General features: G+C 48.7%; 1 protein-coding gene across 1 annotated transcript in view; it reads right to left on the bottom strand.

The window, feature by feature from the left end:
* Nucleotides 1–21,113, bottom strand: part of NXN (nucleoredoxin) — a 134,230-nt gene that overhangs the window by 13,766 nt on the left and 99,351 nt on the right. The window contains exons 2-4 of the mRNA XM_031968738.1: nucleotides 2,077–2,234; nucleotides 295–538; nucleotides 75–161 (exon numbers count right to left, since the gene is read on the bottom strand). Coding sequence (XP_031824598.1) covers nucleotides 75–161; nucleotides 295–538; nucleotides 2,077–2,234 — 489 coding nt within the window. The remainder of the gene's footprint in view (nucleotides 1–74; nucleotides 162–294; nucleotides 539–2,076; nucleotides 2,235–21,113) is intronic.

The following is a 21,113-nucleotide window of genomic DNA, read 5'->3' as shown; positions in this document are numbered from 1 at the left end:
CGGAGGGGCCAGGAGGACCCCAATGGGAGGCAGCCTGGGGGGGGGGGGAGGGGAGAAGGGAGGGGCCTTCCCACCCAGTGGGCCGGGCGCCCACGTGAGGCCTCCAGGCAGCTGTTCCCGGGACGGCTGTTTCTGGCAGGGCGCCCCGGGACTTGCAAGGGCTTGGGCCCCCAGGGGAATTCCAGACCTGAAACGGGGCAGCGGCGCAGGCCCGCGGAACCCGCCCGGCGCGAGGGACCCGCCCCACCCGGGAGGGCCATCCGGGCCCACCGGAGCGCGGGCGGCCCCTCCAACCTGCCGCTCCTCATCTGCAGGCGGGGAAAGGCCGATGCCCCGCTGCCGGGCGGTGCCCAAACTGGGCCGGATGGCATCCGGGGGCGGGAGTCCGCCCCGGGCTGGGGCCCCGCCGCCCCCGGGGCCCCTTTTCCGGGCAGGGGCCCGCCCCCGGAGGCGGGAGGTCCCCAGGGGAAGGCCCTTGCATAAGGCCCGGTGGGAAGGGGTTAGAGGTGGGTCACCAATTTCCAGGCCGTTGCGGAAACTATGGCAACCACAGCCCCTCCCCCCGGGGCGGGCGGCTTTCCAAGTGGGCCGGGCTGGTCCTCGGGCAGCGGACGCTCAGTCAGGCCTCCCTTGGGCCCTGGGAGAATCTGCCAGAGTCGGTCCGTCCCATCCCCCCACCCAGCAGGAACAGGGGGGTGGCGGGACCCCGGGAAAAAGGCTGGGAGAGGCCCCCGGGGGGCCGGCCCGAGCGCCCTGCTGCCCCGGCCCCGCCCGGGCAGCCTGCTGGCCCCCGGCCCCGGGCCCGAGCAGCCCTGGCTGCCCCCCCCCCCGACAGCCCCTGCTTCCCCACCCCCGGCCCGAGAGCCCCGCTGGCCCCCGCTGCCCCGGCCCCGGCTTCCCGGCCCCAGCCCGGGCCCCAAAAAGGCGAGAAGGGGCGGCCATTGGTCGCCTGAGGTCATTTAAACACCGCGGCGGATTCCAAAGTCCTTTCTCCCAAGTTGGCGCTTTGACAAAGGCTCCTGAAAACCGCCCGGGCGGGCCCCTCGCCTCAGGCAGCCGGGCCTCGAGCTTTCAGGCGTTCCCTTTACCCGCTCCCAGGCAGCCCGGAGGGACAAAGGGGCCCCCAACCCGGGCCCAGGAACCTCGCCCGAAAATGGGCCCCCGGGCAGGGGGTCCGTGGGGACCCTTCAAAGCCCGCCGCCCCGCCCCCTCCACTTCTCCCTGCTCTGGGCACTAACCCTGAGGCCCCTGACAGCTAATTAGCAGGTGCCGCCGCTGGGGACAGTCACCGACTCTTAGTCACCGGCTGTGACCCGCGGCAGGACCCCGACTCCTCCCGGGTCACATCCCCCTAACCCTGGGGTCGCGGGGGAGAAAGGGCCGGGGGGCCGGGAGCACCGGGGCAGCGGTGCTCAGGTGGGACCTCCCAGGCGTCCCCGACATCCCTTCCCTTCCCTTCCCAGGTAGCCATCCCTCACAACAGAGAGGGAAATGGATTCAGCAAAATGGACTGGCAGACTCGGTGGGCACAGCCTCATGTTTTTTCTGGGGCCCAGTGAGGCCGGTAGAAGTTTTGCTTTTGTGACTTTTTCCATTTGCAATGTTGTGAAGGCTGCAGGAAGTCCCGAATCCAGACCCAGCCTCGGACAGTGACTAGCAGGGTGATCCTGGCCAGGGCCACAGAACTGCTCCTGCCTCAGTTTACTCAGTTGTAAAATGGGGCCCAAAACCAAACTTCCCTCCCAGGGTGCTTAGGGAAATCAAAAGGGAGAATTTTAGTAAAGAGCACACTGTGCCCGGAGTACCCAAGGGGCTGTGAGCTGTTTTTATTTATTTTTATTGTTGTGATTAGTATAACTATTCTCCTCTTGGTCCTGCTCCCTTTTACTCCATATTGGCTCATCCTAGTTTATTTTTAAATAAAAATTGGCCAAAACTGGGAAAATTCAGTAATCATTATGAAGAAAAGATCCTTTTTAGAGCAAGGCAAATCCAATTATCTTTAGAATATATTTCTATTTGTCTATTAGATCATACCTGTTGTTGCATGCTTTGTACTTTGCTTACTGTACAGCTTAGGGCTGAGAAAGGACAGAGGAGGCCCCCACAGGCTTACCTTCGGGGTCATCCCGGATCACCAGCAGCCCATTTCTGCACACGACCTTCCCCGTGGTAGCATCGATGAAGATCAGTGACGGAATGTTGGAGATTCGGTATTTGTTCCATAGTTTAAGCTGTAAGAAAACAAGAGGAAGTCGGTCAGGCCCCAAATACATTCATTCATTCATTCATTCATTCGCCAGTGAGAGCCTCGAAAGCTGGGGCGGTTCCATTTTGGTTGGCCCAGACCTTAGTGCAGTGCTGAGCACACAGTAAGCGCTTAATAAATGCACATCTGTGCTGTGCCAGCTGCTGTAAAGGGATATAGATGTCAGAGGATCTCGGAAGTCCTCCAGGGCCGGCCAGATCCGAACATGAAGGCCAAGAAAGCCCAGATCTTGCGCAATTCCTGCCTAATAGATGAACTAAGGATTGATATACCCAGATTAAGAATAATGTTCTTTCAAGCTTTCCAGGCCTAAGAGGAGGGGGACAGGCAACAGTGAGATGAAGGCAAATGTACAAGACACCCTTCCTTCCTTCCCTCCCTTCTTCCTTCCTTCCCTCCCTCCTCCCTTTCTTCTTTTCTTCCTTCCTTTCTCCCTCCCTTTCTTCCTCCCCCCCTCCCTCCCTCTCTCTCTCCCTCTCCCTCTCCTTTTTTCCTTCTTATTTATTTATTTGCAGGAAGCTTTAGACAACCTGGCTACTTGGGCAATGATACTGGGAATCAGCCTGACAGAAGGTGTGACTTTTTCAAAGAAACAGAGCTGCGCCCTAAATCCAGCCTTATACAATACAAACAAAGAAAACCTGAAGCTGCTGCCGTTATAATATTATATTTTAAAATCAGCATTAGTTTAGGATTCAGGAAGGGAGGAAAGGATTGTTCCCGAGGATCACTCAGAAATAAGGGTTAGCAGCTTCGGGCCTCAGAGGGCCAAAGATGGAAGGCTGCCCTGAGCCCCGTGGCGGGGTCCCCCAAGAGCGCCCCGCCAAGGTTTCCTTCCCTGCTCTGGTTCTCCCCTCGGGCCAGAGACCTGGCTGGCTCCCCAGACCAGAAATGAAGTTACAGCCACTTAAAACACCAATGCTGCAACATTCCAGAGAGCCCAGCTGGGATTTGGCTTAAAGGTCCTGAGAGAGCTGCGGTTGGACACACACAAGACCATCTCACTGGGAGCACAAAGATTAGCTGTCGTCCAAGGCCTGCTGTAAAGGGTGGGCTGGGAGCGCGCCGGTGCTTGTGAGGGCCCAAACAGATTGATTTTGATGTCAAACCGGAGGCGATGTTGCCAGCAGGTGGCCCTCTGCTGATCCTCCCGTAGGGGCCGACTGCAACGAAGCGATGCACGTGGGGGGTGCTTGCCAAGACTCGGGCTGCCCTGCTAATGGTCCCCTCAGCCTGGCGCGGCTTTCCAAGGTCCGCCGAACACTCGAGAAGATGGCTCTTAGGATCGTTTTAGCACGTCTGACCTCGGCTCACCTCCCCTTCTAAGGAACCAGCTGTCACGGCCACTTCCCGTCCCCACCTTCGTTTCTGCTGTTCTAATTTTCTCCTGTCCCTCCTAGAATAAAACCAGCCTTTCCGCCTTTGTGCAAAACAGAGCAGGAGAGGGGGGAAAGCTCAAAAATCCTCACTGAGCAGTGAGTGGAATCTGGGAATTATTCAGACTCCCAGGCCCAGATGCTACCTGAGTCTTGAGATTGATCCCTTCCCTTTAGGAAGGGAAATGGCGCTAGCCTCAAGCCTGGGTGGCCGAGTCTCTGTGTGGAAGCATCCCTGAGGACAGAAATATCCGCTGTCTTGTGCAGCGGATATTCTGGAGGGTTTAATCAATCTTATGGGACCGAGTTCTTATTCCCACCCTTCAAGAGATTCCTGATTTCTTTGAGGTAAGGACTCCCAACAAGGACAGCTCAGTCTCTTCCTCCTTAGGAGATGGCTTTGTGTGGGGGTCAAGATATTCATTCCCTAAGGACCAATCCTCAGATATCCACCCAGAATCAGGCTCCCTTAAAGCCTGTCTGGCCTAGGGAGATGATAGAGTTTGTGATCCATTCGTATGGCTTTGGAGAACCTGCGCCATCCATTATCCTATATAATAATATATATTATAATAAAGTGGTGGAGAATAAACAACTAACACAACCATTTATGGAGCACTTTTAGGTGTGCAAAGTTATTTATATGCTTCTTCTTTATTCAATCCAGTTATAGAGCAGACGCCCAGGAAATATCTGGTTTCTCTCTCACCCCATGTCCCCAGCTTGCCAAGTCTTTATCCATTATACTCCTACATCTGTTTGCACGCTCAGGTCTTCATCACCAGATGACTATGATAACAGCTTCCTCACTAGTCTCTGAAGTCTTGAGGGAACATGAGGATGCTGGGAGCTGGAGGTTAGGAAGAGTCCCTAGTTCCAGGCAAGGAAGAAGGTTTTTTGGCAAATGAATGGAGGCAGGAGATGGAACACTGGCTAGAACACAACACTTGAAGGAAGTGGAAGGGAATGTGTGGCAAGCCAGATTTCTGAGGACTTGAAACTTTTCCTTAGTAAAATTATTATTTTTTTTGCTGCAACTTTTACCCACTCCCTCTTGTCTCGTTCTTCCAGAAGATGAACCACTAGTCAAATATCCCTGGTAAAATGCAAAAATTTTCCCTTTACACTGGGTCAGTTAGGTTGCTGTGCAGTGGGGAGAGTGCTGTACTTGGAGTCAGAAAGATGAGTCTAAATCTGGCTTCAGACATTTACTAGATATATAGTCTTGGTCCCTTTACCTCTGTCTGCCTTAGTTTCCTCAACTGTAAAATGGAGATAATCATAGCACCTACCTCTCTCCTGGGGTCACAGTGAGGTTCAAATGAGGTAATATTTGTAAAGTTTTCAGCACAGTATTTAGCATATATATAGTAGGCACTTAAATGTTTATCCCCTTCCTTTCTGTCTCCTCATCTACAAAATGGGGATAATCATAGGTATTGGTAGGGAAGAGCAAATGAAGTGATACAAGTAAAATTCCTGCAAACTCCACATGCTACATGAATGAGAGCAGTCACTTAAAAGAGTGAGCCTCTTGTTACTTGGGAGGGATCCTGAAGACTTTATGAGGGAGCACTGGGACGGCTCCCGGTACCACAGTGGCAAACAGGCAAGGTGGAGCTGGAGCTCTTTCTCTCAGTCAACATTACTTAAGAGTCATATTACAGACCAAGTCCTATACTAGGTCTTGACCATTTGTAAAAGGGAAAGCTGCAGAAGGACATACTTAGAAGTGCAGCTCAGTGATGGTGGCTGATAACGAATGTGTACTGGGTGGGGAGACGGGCGGAACAATAAACTCTTCCCAAAGTCTTACTTTACAGAGGACTCAGAATTTCCCAACTAAGTCCCCATTTTCCATCAGCTGCAATGCTTGGGTACCCAGGGACCTCTCCTTCCCTTTCCAAAACCCTCCTCCTTTTCAGCTTTGTTTTGTGTATTGTCTTTTCTCAAGATTGTAAGCTCCTTGAGGGCAGGAACTGTCTTTTTTCTAGTGAGCATCCCCTGTGATGCACAATGCCTTATATGTAGCAGGCACATAATAAGTGCTCATTGATGACTAGCTCCGACCCCTCCCGGTGGAAATGACCCTTGCCCTTCACTCTTGAGGACCAAAATGACATCATCATGCTGCAGTCAAAGCACAGTGTGTCCAATGGTGGCCGATCGGACCAGCACAAGCTCGGGGGTCTCCATCACAGATTGTCTCTATCATAGGAAGTCTCTACCATAATTCACATGGATTTCAAGGGAGACGTCTCTAAATTTGCATGTGTCAGTTTTCTATTAAGCAATTTTAATTCCACTTTGCTCACAAAGCACCGACCCTTCTTTGGCATGGCACGCCATGTTGGGCAGCCCTTTGGCAGTCTCCCAAGTCACACAATCTATTCCAAAGTTCTTCAGAGAGACCTTGCAATAACTACTTTTCTGACTGCCAAGTGTCTTCCTAGTGTAAGATCTCTCACTCTCCCTTCTTGTTGGTCTCTCCTTAAATCCCAGTCCATGTAATTCCAAAGCTTGCTGCAAGGGAGCACCCACAGTTTATTACGTTTCGTTAAATGGAAGGCAGTGTGGCTGATGAGAAGGTACCCAATTCTTCAGGGTTAAGTGATTGCTGCTGTTGAGTTTTCTGATTCCATCACTCCCAAGGACCTCCGGATGTGTCGAGCAGTCTGTGCCCAATCTTGCACTAAAGTCACCCACAATTACAGCTCGTTCTCTTTGATTGACAACTTCACTGATGACGAGGGAGTCTGGGGCTTCATAAGTTTTTCTTTGACCTCCTCAGGGTTCATCATGGCAGGAGCATTCACACTGATGATGGTGGCAAGTGGTGCTTTCCAGCAAGCAGCATTTGATCTGTCGCAAGCCTGTCTTTCACTCCTCTTGGCAGAAATAGAAGCTTGTTGACTAACCTAGTTCTGACTGTGAAATCTATGCCGGCTTCCTGGCGTTCCCCTTCTCTGCAGCTACCCCGAAAACCGCGGATCCAGGCACCAACGTCGGTGAGCGGGCCTTCAGTCACCAGCCTTGTTTCACTCAGGCCTGTCATTTGGACACGATCCATTCCCAACAAGAGCTGTTCGTCTTTCAGGTCTACTGAATTTCACGTTCTCCATGAGTATGCTGACATCTCGTGTATCAGTGGTGAATGAAATCTACCAGCCACAGGTGAGGTGGAAAGCAGCCCTCACATCGCAGTACCCGTTTTTCCTGAACCCAAACCCCTCTCTGACTTTTAACAAATTAGCCAAAGTGCTGGGCAGAGTCTGGCCATTCCCTCCAGATACTTCAAAGACCAATAACCACTCAGAGGAGCAAGCCACCCCCCCTCTCTCCCTTCATCTGATCCTTTGAAGTCATTCAACTGACTCATTTCCTTACTGTGGAACTAGGGGAGGGAGAAATGGGACTTGTTCTCCCAAGGCAGGTGGGATGTTTACCCAAAACATCTTCTACAGAACAAACAAATGCTTTCTGACGTGCTTTTCTGAGATCCAGATATCTCGTAATGTAACAAAGACAGTCAGCAGAATCTGTCTTTAAATTGCAACTGGAGAGATTTGCCTTTTTCTCTACCCAAAGTGGTTTGGGTTGGGCTCAGCATTTGATTCTAACAGAGATCACTGCTATATTCCTTCCATTTTGGTCAGGATGACTCAAGTGTAGAAAAGTCAGAGGACTGAGAAATTTAGCTGGGGATGAGCCAGTGGAGTGAGGCAGTCAACCCTGGCTGCATCCGATAGTAAAAGACTTACATGCTCCATGCCGATCAGGGATCTAGTATCCACTTGAATAAGGAAAAGGAAAAAAAAAAACAAAATCCAAACTGACTTTCTCCAAGGCCCAGCTTGAAAGTCAAGAGGCCTTTGCTAGGCCCCACAGCTGCTCCTGCCCTCTCCTCTAAGATTATCTCGTGTAAGCTGGCTGTACTTTTTCCTTCTACACTTCTGGCACAAAGTGTTTAATAAATACTTGTTGGCTGACAAAACTACCCCGAAAGGTAATGATCCTGATTCATACCTCTATGGCTTGGAACGGCCAACTTATTCCCATTCCATGATTGTTTCTCTTCCTCAGGCACTTGTGGGGTGACCCTGATGTTTGTCCCCCAAAGAGGACTCCAATGGAATATGAAGCCCAATGATCCATAAACCTCCACTGCTATGGGAGATCAAGTCCATCAGTTTTTAGGACTTGTGTCTTTCTAGAAAAGTGAGAGTCCATTCATTCTTTGAAGGGTGGAAACTGGGGAAAAAAAGAGTCCTGGGAATATTGCCTTAAGTTGGTGAAAATCAAAAGGATGACAAGATGGGTGGGACCGTCCAAAAGGGAAATTTGGGCTATCAAGTTACTCGAAAAGTCTCAACTCCTCCCCTCTGGGAGACTGGTTCTAGTTAGCTATTCAAAAGCTGTGGTCTGAGCCATCAGCCTAGGAATGCCGGCCAGAGGAAAACGAGGACTTTAAAAATAACCCCTCTGAACAATGACACAAATATCAAAAAGGAGCAGTGAGGGGAACCAATGCATTCTGTTAAAATGCAAAACAGCAGAGCCAAATCACAAATTAATTTGAACCCAGAATAAGCTTTGTGAATGCCCACAGATGCCACAGGAAAATGCCCCGTCAGCCATTTCTGAAAAGCCTCCGCTCTGGAGGATGACCCAGAATGTGCCTCTTGCTGGGAGGATTTGATCTTACACTTGACTGGGGGGGGGGGGGGGGGGGGGCGAGTCTCAGCTCTTGTTTCTTAACAGCTGCTGTAAATCTGCGGGATCAAGCCAAAGCTAACACAGATGTGGGATTAATCAACAGGCTCCTTTAGATGGATCAGCTGATCCTTTTCCGGCAAACTCTGAAACTTATCCAGTTGCTAAATAATATTTTCTCCTTTTTTGCAGGAAGCTGCTGAGAAGTAGGTCCCCCAAATGTGCCTCCGCTCTGTCCAAGCAAATGTGGCCGACGATTATCACTCACCCAGTCTGACGATCCTAAAACCCTCCTGCCACCCACACCTTCTGCTAAATAACGCGATATCACCACGATGCACGGCAGGCCCAAGGGGCAATGACCTGGCCATTGCTTTACATCGGGTGCTAAACTTTGCTTTCAAAGCATGACACTGAATACGAAACTTAGCCCTTCACCGGAACGCTTCATGAAGACCACGGTCATTATGTTTTCTTGTCCTGAAGGCCCTTAGTAGCCTTTTCTTCATTCTTCATTATTCATATTATAAGGCTTCATTATTCAACATACTTTTGGGTAGGATAATTGCATCATCCTTTTAGAGCTGGGAGGGACCTTAGAAGGCATTTAGTCCAACCCCCTTTTGCTACAAAAAGAAAATGGAGGCCCCAAAAGATTAAATTACATGCCCAAGGTCACACTGGTAATGACAAAGCTTCCTTTGGCTCCACTCCAGAGCCCCTCCTGCTACACTAGGAGAACTGCTGGCTAGTTTTTTTTTTCTTTTTTTAAATTTATAATAACTTTTTATTTTTCAAAATATATGCAAAGATAGTTTTCAATATTCATCCTTGAATCTTGTGGATAGAGCACCAGCCCTGAAATCAGGAGGACTTGAGTTCAAATTTGGCCTGGCTGTGAGACCCTGGGCAAGTCACTTAACCCAATTGTCTCAGCACAAAACAAAACAAAAAAACACTTTTGTTCTAAATGTTTCTCTCTCCTTTCTCCTTTCTCCCCTTCCTTGGACAGCAAGCAATCCAATATGGGTTAAACATGTGCCATTCTTCTAAACATATTTCCACATTTATCATGCTGAGCAAAAAAAAAAAAAAAAAAAAAATTGATCAAAAGGGCAAAAAAATGAGAAAGAAAAAAAAAAACAAGCAAGAAAACAAACAAACAAAAAACCTGTGATCCACCCTCGGTCTCCATGGCTCTCTCTCTGGACATGGATGACTCTTCCATCACAAGTCCCCTGGAATTGACTGGCTAGTCTTCGACATCTTCTCCTAGCTACATGTGTCTCATGGTAGCCCAACCAAAGAGATGCCTTTGTCCCTGATCCTCCTCTGAGGTCTAGTGCCTCAAGGAGGGCAGAGACAAAGGTCCCATACATCCAAGTACTTAGAGCAGCACCTTTTATAGTAGCAAAGAATTGAAAACAGAGTAGATATATCCACTGGGAAAGAGTTAGACACATGATGTGTGAATATAATACAATATTACGGCTGCATGGAAACGTGAACTTGATGAATATAGAGAAACACGAGATTTGGAGGCAAAGCGGAATAAGAAGAACCACTAGAGTGATGTAATGTAAGGTAATGACGAAAGAATATCACAATAAAACCAGCATGATGAATGCTGGGAAATGCTCATCTCTGAGCCAGGCCCCAAAGGAGAGTATAAAAGAAGGTGCCTTCCTCAGTCAAGTCTGCAAAGAGATGGGCACTGGGTATGGTGGGGGATCCGATGCAGGTGCCAGCTGGAGGGATAGAACTGCTTTTTCTCCTCAGCTTTGTTCTTTGTTGCAATAGATGGCTCCCAAATGGTAGGAGGGAAGGATTTATTAAATAATGTAAAAGCAGACCATAAAAATAAAAATATTTAAGTTTTAAAAAGCACTGACTGGTGGAGTTGTGAAATAATCCAACCATTCTGGAGACTGGTACGATGCCCAAAGGATAAACTCTGCACACCCTTTGACCCAGCAGTGCCATTACTGGGTCTGTAACCCAAGGGAACCATAAAAGAGGAAAAAAGACCCACACATGCAAAAATATTTGTAGCAGCTCTTTTTGTAGTGGCAAAGAACTGGGAAAGGAGTGGATGCCCATCATTTGGGGAATGGCTGAATAGGTTGTGATATAGGAAGGTAATGAAATATTATTCTATAAAAATGACGGACAAGTTGATTTTAAAAAAGTCTGGAAAAATTTACACAAACGGATGCTGAGCGAAACAAGCAGAACCTGGAACACATTGTACACGATAACAGCAAGAATGTGTGATTAGCCACTATGCATAATTGGTTCTTCTCAGCAGTTCGGTGATCCAAAGCAATCCCAATAGATTTTGGACAGAAAGTGCCATTTGCATCCAGAAAAAGAACGAGACTGAATCTAAATCAACACATGCTAGGTTCACTTCCTTTTTTTTCCTCTTATTTTTCCCTCTTATTCTCATCTTTCTCTCCCAACAAGATTTATAAAGCAAAGTATTAAAATAACTAATTAATTTTTAAAAGCACCACCAACAAATAATTCTCCTTGCCCAAAAAAATCAGCCCAATGATGGTCACACAGTCCTTAAATGGTTGAAGCGACCAGAGGCAGAGTAGATAGCACTCTAACCTGGGGCCAGGAAGATCTGAATTCAAATGTGCCTTCAGCCACCTACTAGCTGTGGCAAGGCAAGTCATTTCCCCTCGGCCTCAGTTTCTGCATCTGTAAATTGGAGAGAATAATAGCATCTACCTCCTGGGATGATTGTGAGAATCCCGCAAGCTATAACTGTAAGTGCTTACTTAGCACTGCTTGGCACACAGTAGGTGCTATAATATAAATTATATTTATATAATTGTTATCATCATTGTTAACTAGGGCATTTCTCAGTAACTAGCCATATATCCTCTTCCCATACTCTCCTCCCTCTCTTTTATCCTTACCTTATCTCAAGCTAACAGGCAGAATAGTTAATGCAGAAGCAGTGCATTCAGCTTTGCTCCTTTTACTGACTAGGTGACTCTGGGCAAGTCACTTAGCTCTCCTCCTCAGTAAAATGTTCGGTCTGGTCAGCCTCTGAGGCCCCTTGCTGTGACTGTAGCTCTGAAGCTAGCAAGCCCCCAGAAACCCCTTGATGCAGCCCCTTGCTATGACTGTAGCTCTGAAGGTAGCGGGGCCCCCAGAAACCCCTTGATGCAGCCCCTTGCTATGACTGTAGCTCCGAAGGTAGCGGGGCCCCCAGAAGCCCCCTGATGTAGCCCCTTTCTATGATTGTAGCTCCGAAGGTAGCAGGGCCCCCAGAAGCCCCCTTGATGCAGCCCCTTGCTATGACTGTAACTCTGAAGGTAGCAGGGCCTCCAGAAACCCCTTGATGCAGCCCCTTGCTATGACTGTAGCTCCGAAGGCAGCAGGGCCCCCAGAAGTCCCCTGATGCAGCCCCTTCATTCTGCCCGGCTATTAAGTGACAGACACTGACTACAAACTCACCAATTTCCCGACCGCACAGGCTGGAGCCAGTCTGAGGCATTATTTTATGACAGCAAAAGCCTCTTAATCATTTCTGGAGATAACACGGTCAAATGGACACAACACTGCATCGAAGGCAGAGGATGGGCCTTAACTCCAGGCTTGGCTACTTACTACCTCTGGGTGACTCTGAGCAAGTCCTTCCCTCAAAGAGGGAGGCCCTTCCTGCCTCCGATCTAGATCCTGTGATCTGTGACTGTGAGGGAAGCCCTCGTCACTCCCAGTCCTGTCTATTCATTCACCAGGTGTCCCAGGGCAATCAGAAGCTAGGTGAGGGAGACCCCTGGTTGTCCATTGAACTGGTCCCCCTGGTCCTTAGGAAGGATTAAAGAGGCAAGAACAGGTTGGTTGGAGCAGGTTACAAATAAATCTGATCTCCTTTCTCTCAGCTTTGCCCCAGGGTGGGAACAGCTCAGGCTTGCCAAGGGAACTCATCAGCAAGAATTGAGCAAGGAAGGAGAACCCAGAGAGGAAGTTCAAGTCCTTCCATCGTCATTGGGCTAGGAACAGCCTTGAAGGCCGAAGGAAACCCGGGGAAGCTTCACCACTTCCCCAGGGAGAGTCATTATGGCATTAAAAACAAACCAGTAAGAAGACCCAGCTCCCTCAGGCTAGGTCAGGGTCAGTTATTTATTCTGGGTGATGGACCGGAGTCCGAAAGATCGTGGGTTCAAATCCAACTGCTGGCATTTGCTGGCCAGTCACCCAACAAACATCAGTAAAATGAAGTGGGGAAGAGTGGGACCTGGTGGCCTCCAGAATCCCTCCTAGCTCTACATGGGTGATCCTGGAAACTACACGGGTCTTCCATTAAATGCTTACTTTGTGAAAGTTGGATACAAAGATATTCCCTTTCTCCCAGAGCCCCTTCTCAGGACATTCTGTGGGAGGAGGAAAAAGGCCTGGTACACAAATAGCCCTTGTGCCGAGTGTGTGTCTCAGGGGCAAGAGCGAGAATGTTCTTCTGGGGGGCCCACGGGTGTCTGGTGGTAGCAGCTGGGTTGAGCCTTGAAGGGAAACATTTCAACAGGTGCAGGAGGAAGGGGGACACAAGCCTGTAAGAGCCCGGAGTACGGCAGGAGCAGCGGGGAGAGGGCAAGGCCGCAACAGCAGAAACGAGTGACTAGAGGACAAGCACGCCGGCTGGAAAGCCAGGCCAGGGCCCAGCTGGGCCCCGAACGCCCAAGGCCACGTGTCAGTTCTGAGGGGGGGGGGGGAGTCATTAAGGGTTTGGGGCTGAAAGCTCAGAATGCTAAAGTGAAAGAGCCAGTGAAGAAGGGACGGACCAGAGGTACAAAGAAATGAGGCAACAGTGGCCCCCGTGAATGACTTACATGCGCACTGTCTGAAGGGAAGCTAACATGGACCTTTCGGTCACCTCCAGGCCAGGCGGGCACCCACGTTTTGCTGACTTCCTGAACCTAAGGGGCAAATACTTGCTTGCTGGGGCCCGCCCGTACGTTAAAAGGTGTTAACCTGTCAGTGGGCTTCAGCAAAGGAACGGCGCCCACAGAGCTTTGGGCTTCCACGTCTCTCTGCTGCTCCAGGGCGCCCCAGGCCGTCGTCCCAGAAGGTCCAGGGCCTTCTCTTTGTTCGAACCAAACATTGCCCCTCTCTGCCTCTCAAGCCCCCTTTATCAGGGTGGCTAAAAGGCTTCCCACACCCTTACTCCTCCACTTAACGGATGGATGTACTTCAGTGGGGGGAGTCCCGGGCGAGCCATTCAGGGGCTGGCCATGTCCCCGTTTTCAGCCTAAGGCCCATGTAACAGGATTTGGCTCCCTGGCCAACACAGCCCAAAGACCACATGGGTCCTTAATTAACAGCATCTGATGAGCATGAATGGGGGCAACGACTCTTAAAGTCTCCGGCATCAAAGGCTGACCAGGCAACACCAGGGATGCGACCTGAATGTGGAGGGTTCCCTCAGGACGACTCCGGGCGGCCCCACAGCTCCTCTCCTCGGGCAGGGGGGGAGCCGAGGAATGGAGGCCCATACCCCCCCTTCCCCTCCCTGCATGGACAGCTCTGGGGGGACCGTGGAAGTTGGTGAAAGCAGAGAGGCCCAACTCCAAGCTATAATATTTCAAATCGAACCCACACGGCCAACTCTAACAATGGAAACACGATGCTTGCAGGGCGGCTGCGCTGGGCAGCCTTTGTTTTCGCTCGAGGCGGGGAGCCCTGGAAAAAGCAGAGGCTCCCCAGTTCAAACTGTGACCGCTGAATGACGGGGGTGCTGACGGCTGCCCGTGGGCTGCTTCGGAGTGCCCGGGGAGAGCCAGAATGCAGGCTGCCGGCCCCCAGGTGCCACAGCAAAGCTAGGTGGGATGTTGCTGGGGAGGGAGGGCAGGCCGAGTCCCCCGAGAGCCACAAAGGGGGGGGGGCTGGCTAAAGAGTTCCTCAGGCTTACTCCAGAGAGATGGAACTGGTGACCTCCTCCCTCCCACATGCTTCCCTAGAGGGAGTTAGTCAATTCTGTTCACAGCCCATTAATCATCACATTTAATTACAACAAAACTTCATTTCAAAGCAATTCCTGCTATAAAATCTCCTCCTCAAAAGACCCAGCCTGAAACTGGCTTCAATAGAGGGAGCTAGAGAAAAGGAAGAGAGCAAAAGGCACAAAAAGGTTTTCTCCCTTTCCCAGACTGTCCTGAAATACGACACAACAGCCAGGAGTTCTCCTCCAGGCCTGCACAGGCTTTGCAGAAACGAGCTGCTGTTGGATCCTCACAATGACCGGGACGTGGGGGCCGCTATGCTCGCCCTCGTGGTCCAGGCGAGGGAACTGAAGCTGAGAACGGTTCTGGGGGCTTGCCCGGGTCACCCAGCCGGGAAGTGTCGAATGAGGAGGACTCCGGTCTTTCCAGGTCCAGGCGCAGCCCTCTATCCACCGGCCCCTCAAACCCACATCCTCCCATCCTCGGGGGTCAGGGGTCCGTTCAACAAGGGATCCTTGGCCCTCTTCCCTGAACATGGAGTTTGGGACCCGCTGATGGGGGATAAGCTGGTTCTGGGCAGGCCTTCCTGAGGCTTCGGACCAGAGCCGACCCCCTGGACGTATTTTTATGCAGCCCGTTTTCTCCCCGATGATCCGGGGTCAGGGCCCTTCTCGCTGTTCCTCAAACACAAACTGGCTCTGAACTTTGGGCCCTTTCCCCGGCAGAGGCTGAGGGAAAAGCGCTTTCTCCCCCTCAGCCTCCTGGCCTCTTGTGAGATTTAGCTTGATTCTCACCTCCTCCCAGAGGCCATCCCTGCTCTTCTCCCCCGCCCCCCCCCCCCCCACGAGATCACCTCCTCAGCTGGACCCGTCTCGTCCGCACTTACTCCTGCCCCAGTTGGGCCCCCCACGCATCTGGCTCCATCCCCAAGGAGGGGTGTTTCTGCCTCTCTCTCTGTCACCGAGCACTAAACAAAGGCCGGTGGACAATGGTGTCCCGTGTGCCTTTAGCACATGGGGAAGCCGCAATCCCAACGTGTGACCTGGAACCACCGGGCTCCCTTATTCCTCCCCCACCTACAGGCTCTATTAGCAGGACTTACGGGGACCTGTCTTTATTCTATACCATTTCCCCCCTGACCTCCCATGATCTTTGGCTTTAAAAATCACAAAATGGGGGGGGGCCCAGAAGCCTCCAAAGATGATACTTAAAAGCGCTCGGTCACTAAAAGGCTGTGCACACTAACCCTGTGATCCCGGCCCTCTGCCAGACCCGGGACTTCTGGGCGTTTATGGTGCCAACTGCAAGAGTCTCATTACGGCACAAATACAACTTCCTGCGTCAAGAACAGAAAGCCAGGAGATGAGCAGTCTGTTTTCCGTACAAAGCAACATATGGCTCCCAGGTGCCGGCCAGCACCACAGAAGGGAAGGAGCAGCCGGTCCTTTTGTCAGTCTCGCTGACGAAAGGGATTTCCTAAAGCCAGCGCCCGGTGCACAAGCCTCCATCGTGCGCAGGAGTCCAGACAGCAACGGGGCTGCCAGGAGCAACAAGCCAGTGGTCACAGAAACAGAGAGGGAAGCAACAGAGGCGACCTGGGGGCATCAGCAGAGGGGTCTGACGGCAAGTAATGACAGGACAGAGATTCAGAAAGTTCCCGCTGCCAGTCAGTCAACAAGCATTTATTAAGCGCTTACTGTATGCCAGCCACTGTCCCAGCCTGGGGATTCAAGGAAAGACAAACGGCCCTGCCCTCAAGGAGCTCCTGTTCTATTGTCCTGTAAGAAACAACCAGCAGGCTGAGTTCAGAAAAGCCTGGAGAGACTTACAGGGACTGATGCTGACTGAAGTGAGCAGAACCAGGAGATCCTTGTACAGGGCAACAAGAAGATTATGAGATGATCAATTGTGCTGGACGGGGCTCTTCTCAGCAATGAGGTGATTCGAGACAATTCCAATAGACTTGGGATGGAAAGAGCCCTGAACATCCAGAGTATGAAGACTCTGAAGATTCAAAGTTCATGGTATTTTCACCTTTTCTTCTTGTTGTTTGCTTCTTTTTTCCCCCCTTTCTCCTAGTTTTTTTCCCCATTTGGTCTGATTTTTCTTGCTCAGCATAATGAATATGGAAATATGGTTAGAAGAATTGCACATGTTTAACCTATATCAGATTGCTTGCTTTCTTGGGAAAGGGGATAGGTAGATGAGGGAAGAAGAAAAATTTGGAACCAAGTTTTACAAGGGTGAATCTGGAAAATATCTTTGCCTGTATTTGAAAAAATAAAATACTATTTTTTTTAAAAAGAGGAGCTCGATTTTAATGGGGAAACAACAGGCAAATAACTAAACACATGTGGATATCTACAAAGTAAATGGAGGTTTCTGGAAAGCCATCTACTTTTTGGAGCCTCAGCTTTCTCCTCATGTAAAATGCAGGTATCGGTCTTTTTGTAGATTATCCTGAGGATGCAGGTGAAAAAAGACCTCTGCATCCTGCAAAGAGCCTCCTGTAAGGGAGGGGGATTTGGGTTCATCCCATTTTGGAACCTTCTGTGGACAGCACCAAGAACACACTCCAGTTTAGCTAAAGATATTATGAATGGTGTAGTTTTTCAATTATTTCCTGGAAAGTTTTATTTATCTGCTCCTCCAAAAAGATCTTATCATGGGAAGTTCACTTTACAATATGAAATTCATCAGCGCATAGAGAGGTCTCTTAGTGTTTTCATTGAGAAAAAACTCCAAATCCTTAGGGGAACTTGGCTCAGAAGAAACAGTGAGCCCAGGAAAGGAATTGTACATGGAAGGAAGAGTGAGCTTGTTTCCAGACCCTCAGCCCTCTCAGTGCCAGGACTATGATCTCTAATCTCACCCCCTGGAAGCTCCCTCTGGTTCTGATGTGCTCCAGGTCTCCATCCCTCTCCCCAAGCTGTCTGCCTCAGTTTCCTTAGCTGTGAAATGAGAAATATAATGTAATATACATACATATATATATGCATATATATCTATATTGTGAAAATAGTATGTTGTGATCCACACTCAGTCTTTTCTCTGGGTGCAGATCGTTCTGTCCGTCACCAGTCCATTGGAACTGGCCTGAATCATTTTGCTGTTGAAAAGAGCCACGTCCATCAGAATTGATCATCATATAATCTTGCTGTTGCTGTGTACAATGTTCTCCTGGTTCTGCTCCCTTCACTCAGCATTAGTTCCTGTAAGTCTCTTCAGATCTCTCTGAAATCATCTTCCTGATTATTTCTTACAGAACATTAATATTTCATAATATAAAATTCCAAAAAATAATTATCTGTGAAATGAGAATAATAAAGAATATTACTTTGGCTCCCACCCCATCCCTCACCAGGCTGTTATAAGGATCATAAAGTACTTAGCACTCTACCAGGCACTCGGTGAACTCTAGAGAAATGTTAGCTATTATCATTATTCTTATTACAGTACAAGGTCTTTGAGGGCAGGAACTATTGCACTGTTTATATTTATTTCTCTACAGTACAACGCTTGGTACAGAGTACTTGCTTACTGAATGTTCTACCATCAGTCCATCAGTCTGTCCCTCTGTGGACTCTCCATCCCTGTATCCATCCATCGAGGAACACGATGATCTTGTCCTAAGGGACCTGCCCCAGACCAGCACTGCCATTCACAGCCAATACCGTGGTTAAGTGCTACAAAAGGCCTTATGTTTCTCTAGCACCTCAGGTCGATTGGCTAAGGACTCGAGCAGCAGACTGAGGAGGCAAAGGTACCGGCCAAAGCACGCAGAGAGGAAAGCCCGGCAAAAACAAGGCTCTCCACTAAGAATCCCTCCCCAGAGAAAGCCTGGAGAGACTTACAAAGTCCAAGCAGGGCTGGACGGCGCCAGGGCCATGGCAGAAAACGGAATCACTTCCATCTGAAGGACCTTAGGAAGATTCTGAAGATCACAGCAGGATAAACTACCTGACACTGAGGTCCTCGCTCAAACTGAACTGCCAAGTCTTCCAACTCTAGCACAGAGAGCTCTATCGCAACTCTGTTGGGCGGCCAAGCTGCTCAAAGGGCAAACAGACGCCTTCAAAAAGACTACTTTATGGAGAACTCCCACAGGGCAGGGACTCACGTGATGATGCAAGGACCCCCTCAAGCTCTCGCTTAAGAACTGTGGGTGGCAGCCCCCTAATATCCAGAAGCCCACCCCTCTCCTTCCCTGGTGGGCTCATGGGTCATACAGCAAAAAGGGAGCTGGGCCTCTTCCCTGGATCTTTCACCACACGCCGCCCCAGCCCTGCCAGAAGGACTGTCTGGGCCACTGAACCTAAGCCCGGCCGGCTCGGTGGCTCAGAAGGCCCCTCTCTGAGCTGCCTCCCCAGGTTGCTTTTAGGAAATGCTCTGCAAACACTCAGATGTCATGTACAATCCCGGAGCTTAAAGGCCAGCTCTGGAGTCAGAAAGCTCGGCTAACATGCTCCTTCTGTTAATACACCAGTCATGGAACCATATGGTACCAACCCAGCAGAATGGCACTGGGAGTTTACATTTTTTGTAAGTCTATGTCAGATACTACACTTTTATAGATCAATTACATTTCATAATCTCTTCTCTTCTTCCTCCCAGAGAAAAAGTATAAATTATATATTGTAAACCACAGTAAGGAATTTTAAAAAAGAAGAGGAAAAACGACGCAGCAAAATAAAACAATATATTGAAAAGATTTGGCATTGAATGCAGTATTCCACACCCTCAGTGAGGATATTTCTTTTATAAAGAAGAGGGGAGGGGGAATCTGGAATCTCCACTAAGAATCCCTCATATCTTTTCTTTGGGGACAAGTCTGGTCCTTAACGATTTTGCAGCATTCATTTTCAAATGTTTTGTGGCTGGGGTCCCATTTACATTTCTGCAGTCGCTGTGTGTGTTGTTCTGCTTATCCTGCTACCTTCCCTTTGGATCAGCTCATGAGTTTTCTAAGGCTAAGAACCCATGCTCATGACATTCGCTGTTTTTGTTAGGGTTAGCCAGGGGTAAATGATAAATATTTAACAACTAATTTGCTAGAGGGAAAAAATGCACAAGACATAGCTTTAAGTGTAATCTAAAACATTAACATTTTCTCCATGACTTTCGTAAGCCTAGACAATCAACAAAATAATAAATCAAGTCCTGATCTGTAGCATTGCCAATTTTTGAGATACAAAAAACCCTGCTCACGCTGAAAATTTAACCATCAGCTCATGTTAGCCCCTGGTTATAGCAGCAGTAATATTCCACCACATTTAAGTACTACACTTTATTCAATTAACTGCTCCTCAACTGATGGGCAGATCTCGTGTCTTCAGTTCTTTGTTGCTACAAAAAGTGCTGCTGATCCCAATAAACTTTGGATAAAAAACACCATCTGCATCTGGAAAGAGAAGACTATATTCAATATTTTTCCCCCAATTTTTTTTCCTCTTGTGATTTTTCCCTTTTGTTCTGATTTTTCTCTCCCAACATGATTGATTAAAAATTGTGTATTTTAAAAGTTCATATACATGCATAACCAGGAAAAAGTAAAACAATTTTTAAAAAAGTGCTGCTATAAAACTAGAGCATATATGGGACCTTTCTTTTTATCACTGACCCAGTGAATTCACCCAGAATTCTCTGGGACCAGCCCAGTAGTCAGAAAGAGCTTGTTCTTCTTCTAACACTTCTTAACTATATAACCTTGGGTGAAATCAGTCTCCTCATATGTAAAATGAAGGAGTTGGAGTTGAGGCTTCTAAGGTCTCTCCAGCCCTTTGAATGTGATCCTATGATCCACTGCACCAAGAAAATGCAAATCTCAACAAAAAATAATCTCTTCCATTATAAATGTTGAGCCTTTAGAACTGTGTGCTATGTTCTTTTTCTTCATATTTCTGGCTTCTGGGAGTGCCCTATGTATATACAGCAGGCACTCAACAGATGTTGACTCCTGTTAATTATAATGTGACTGTGCAGAGAGATAAAAGAAAGAAGGATAAAGCAGGAGACTGGATGGTTTCCACCGTCTCCTCCAGCTCTACAATCTATGATCCTTAGGGGCGTCTGTTTCTTGAAGCATGGACTTCTTGGATTTGTTACTGGATCTGTTTCTTTAATTGTAAAAAGAGAAAGTGAACTCAGTGATCTCAGAGATCCCTTCCTCTAAATTTCTGATGCTAGGATTATAATAGCAATATTAGTAGTTAATAATTAACTAGTAATTAATCAGCAATTAGTACTTAGTAACAGTAATTACTAGTAATTAGTAATACTAACATATAACAGTAATACACACAAACACATCCCCCCCCCCCTGAAAAACTCTGGCAACATTTAGTGGGTTGGGAAAGTACCCACAAATTTAGCTGTTTGAGTACATGGGTTAAGATTTTTTTTTTGAAAGATTTATTTTGAAAGCAAAAATAAGAGGAGGAAAGGTGGTGTCTCTTGGAATTTACAGATGTTTATCATTTCAGCCACATACCTGTCTGTCACTGGTCCCTTTTAATTTCCTGGTTCTGTTCTTTTATCACTTGTTGCTCGAGCTGGGCAGGCTCTATTTTTTGGCACAACTCTCTGAGTACCCAGTTATCAACCCCTTGTTACCTCTTTTCCTGTGTCAGGAAGTCCCAAGCTGAGCCCAAGCCAAATGACAAGAGGAAGAAGAAAAAAAAAAAAAAGAGAGAAGCATTTCAAATGAAACGAGAAATTTCCAGCCAGGGGAAAAAAAAAAAGATCCAACTGGGCCAAGGCCCAGGATGGAAACATGACCAGCTCTCTAGGGGTTTTGTA

The sequence above is a fragment of the Sarcophilus harrisii genome, chromosome 4 (genome assembly GCF_902635505.1).
Source record: "Sarcophilus harrisii chromosome 4, mSarHar1.11, whole genome shotgun sequence".
NCBI lineage: Eukaryota > Metazoa > Chordata > Mammalia > Dasyuromorphia > Dasyuridae > Sarcophilus > Sarcophilus harrisii.
The sequence above is the reverse complement of the archived record's forward strand: the minus strand, read 5'-3'. Positions and strand labels throughout refer to the sequence as shown.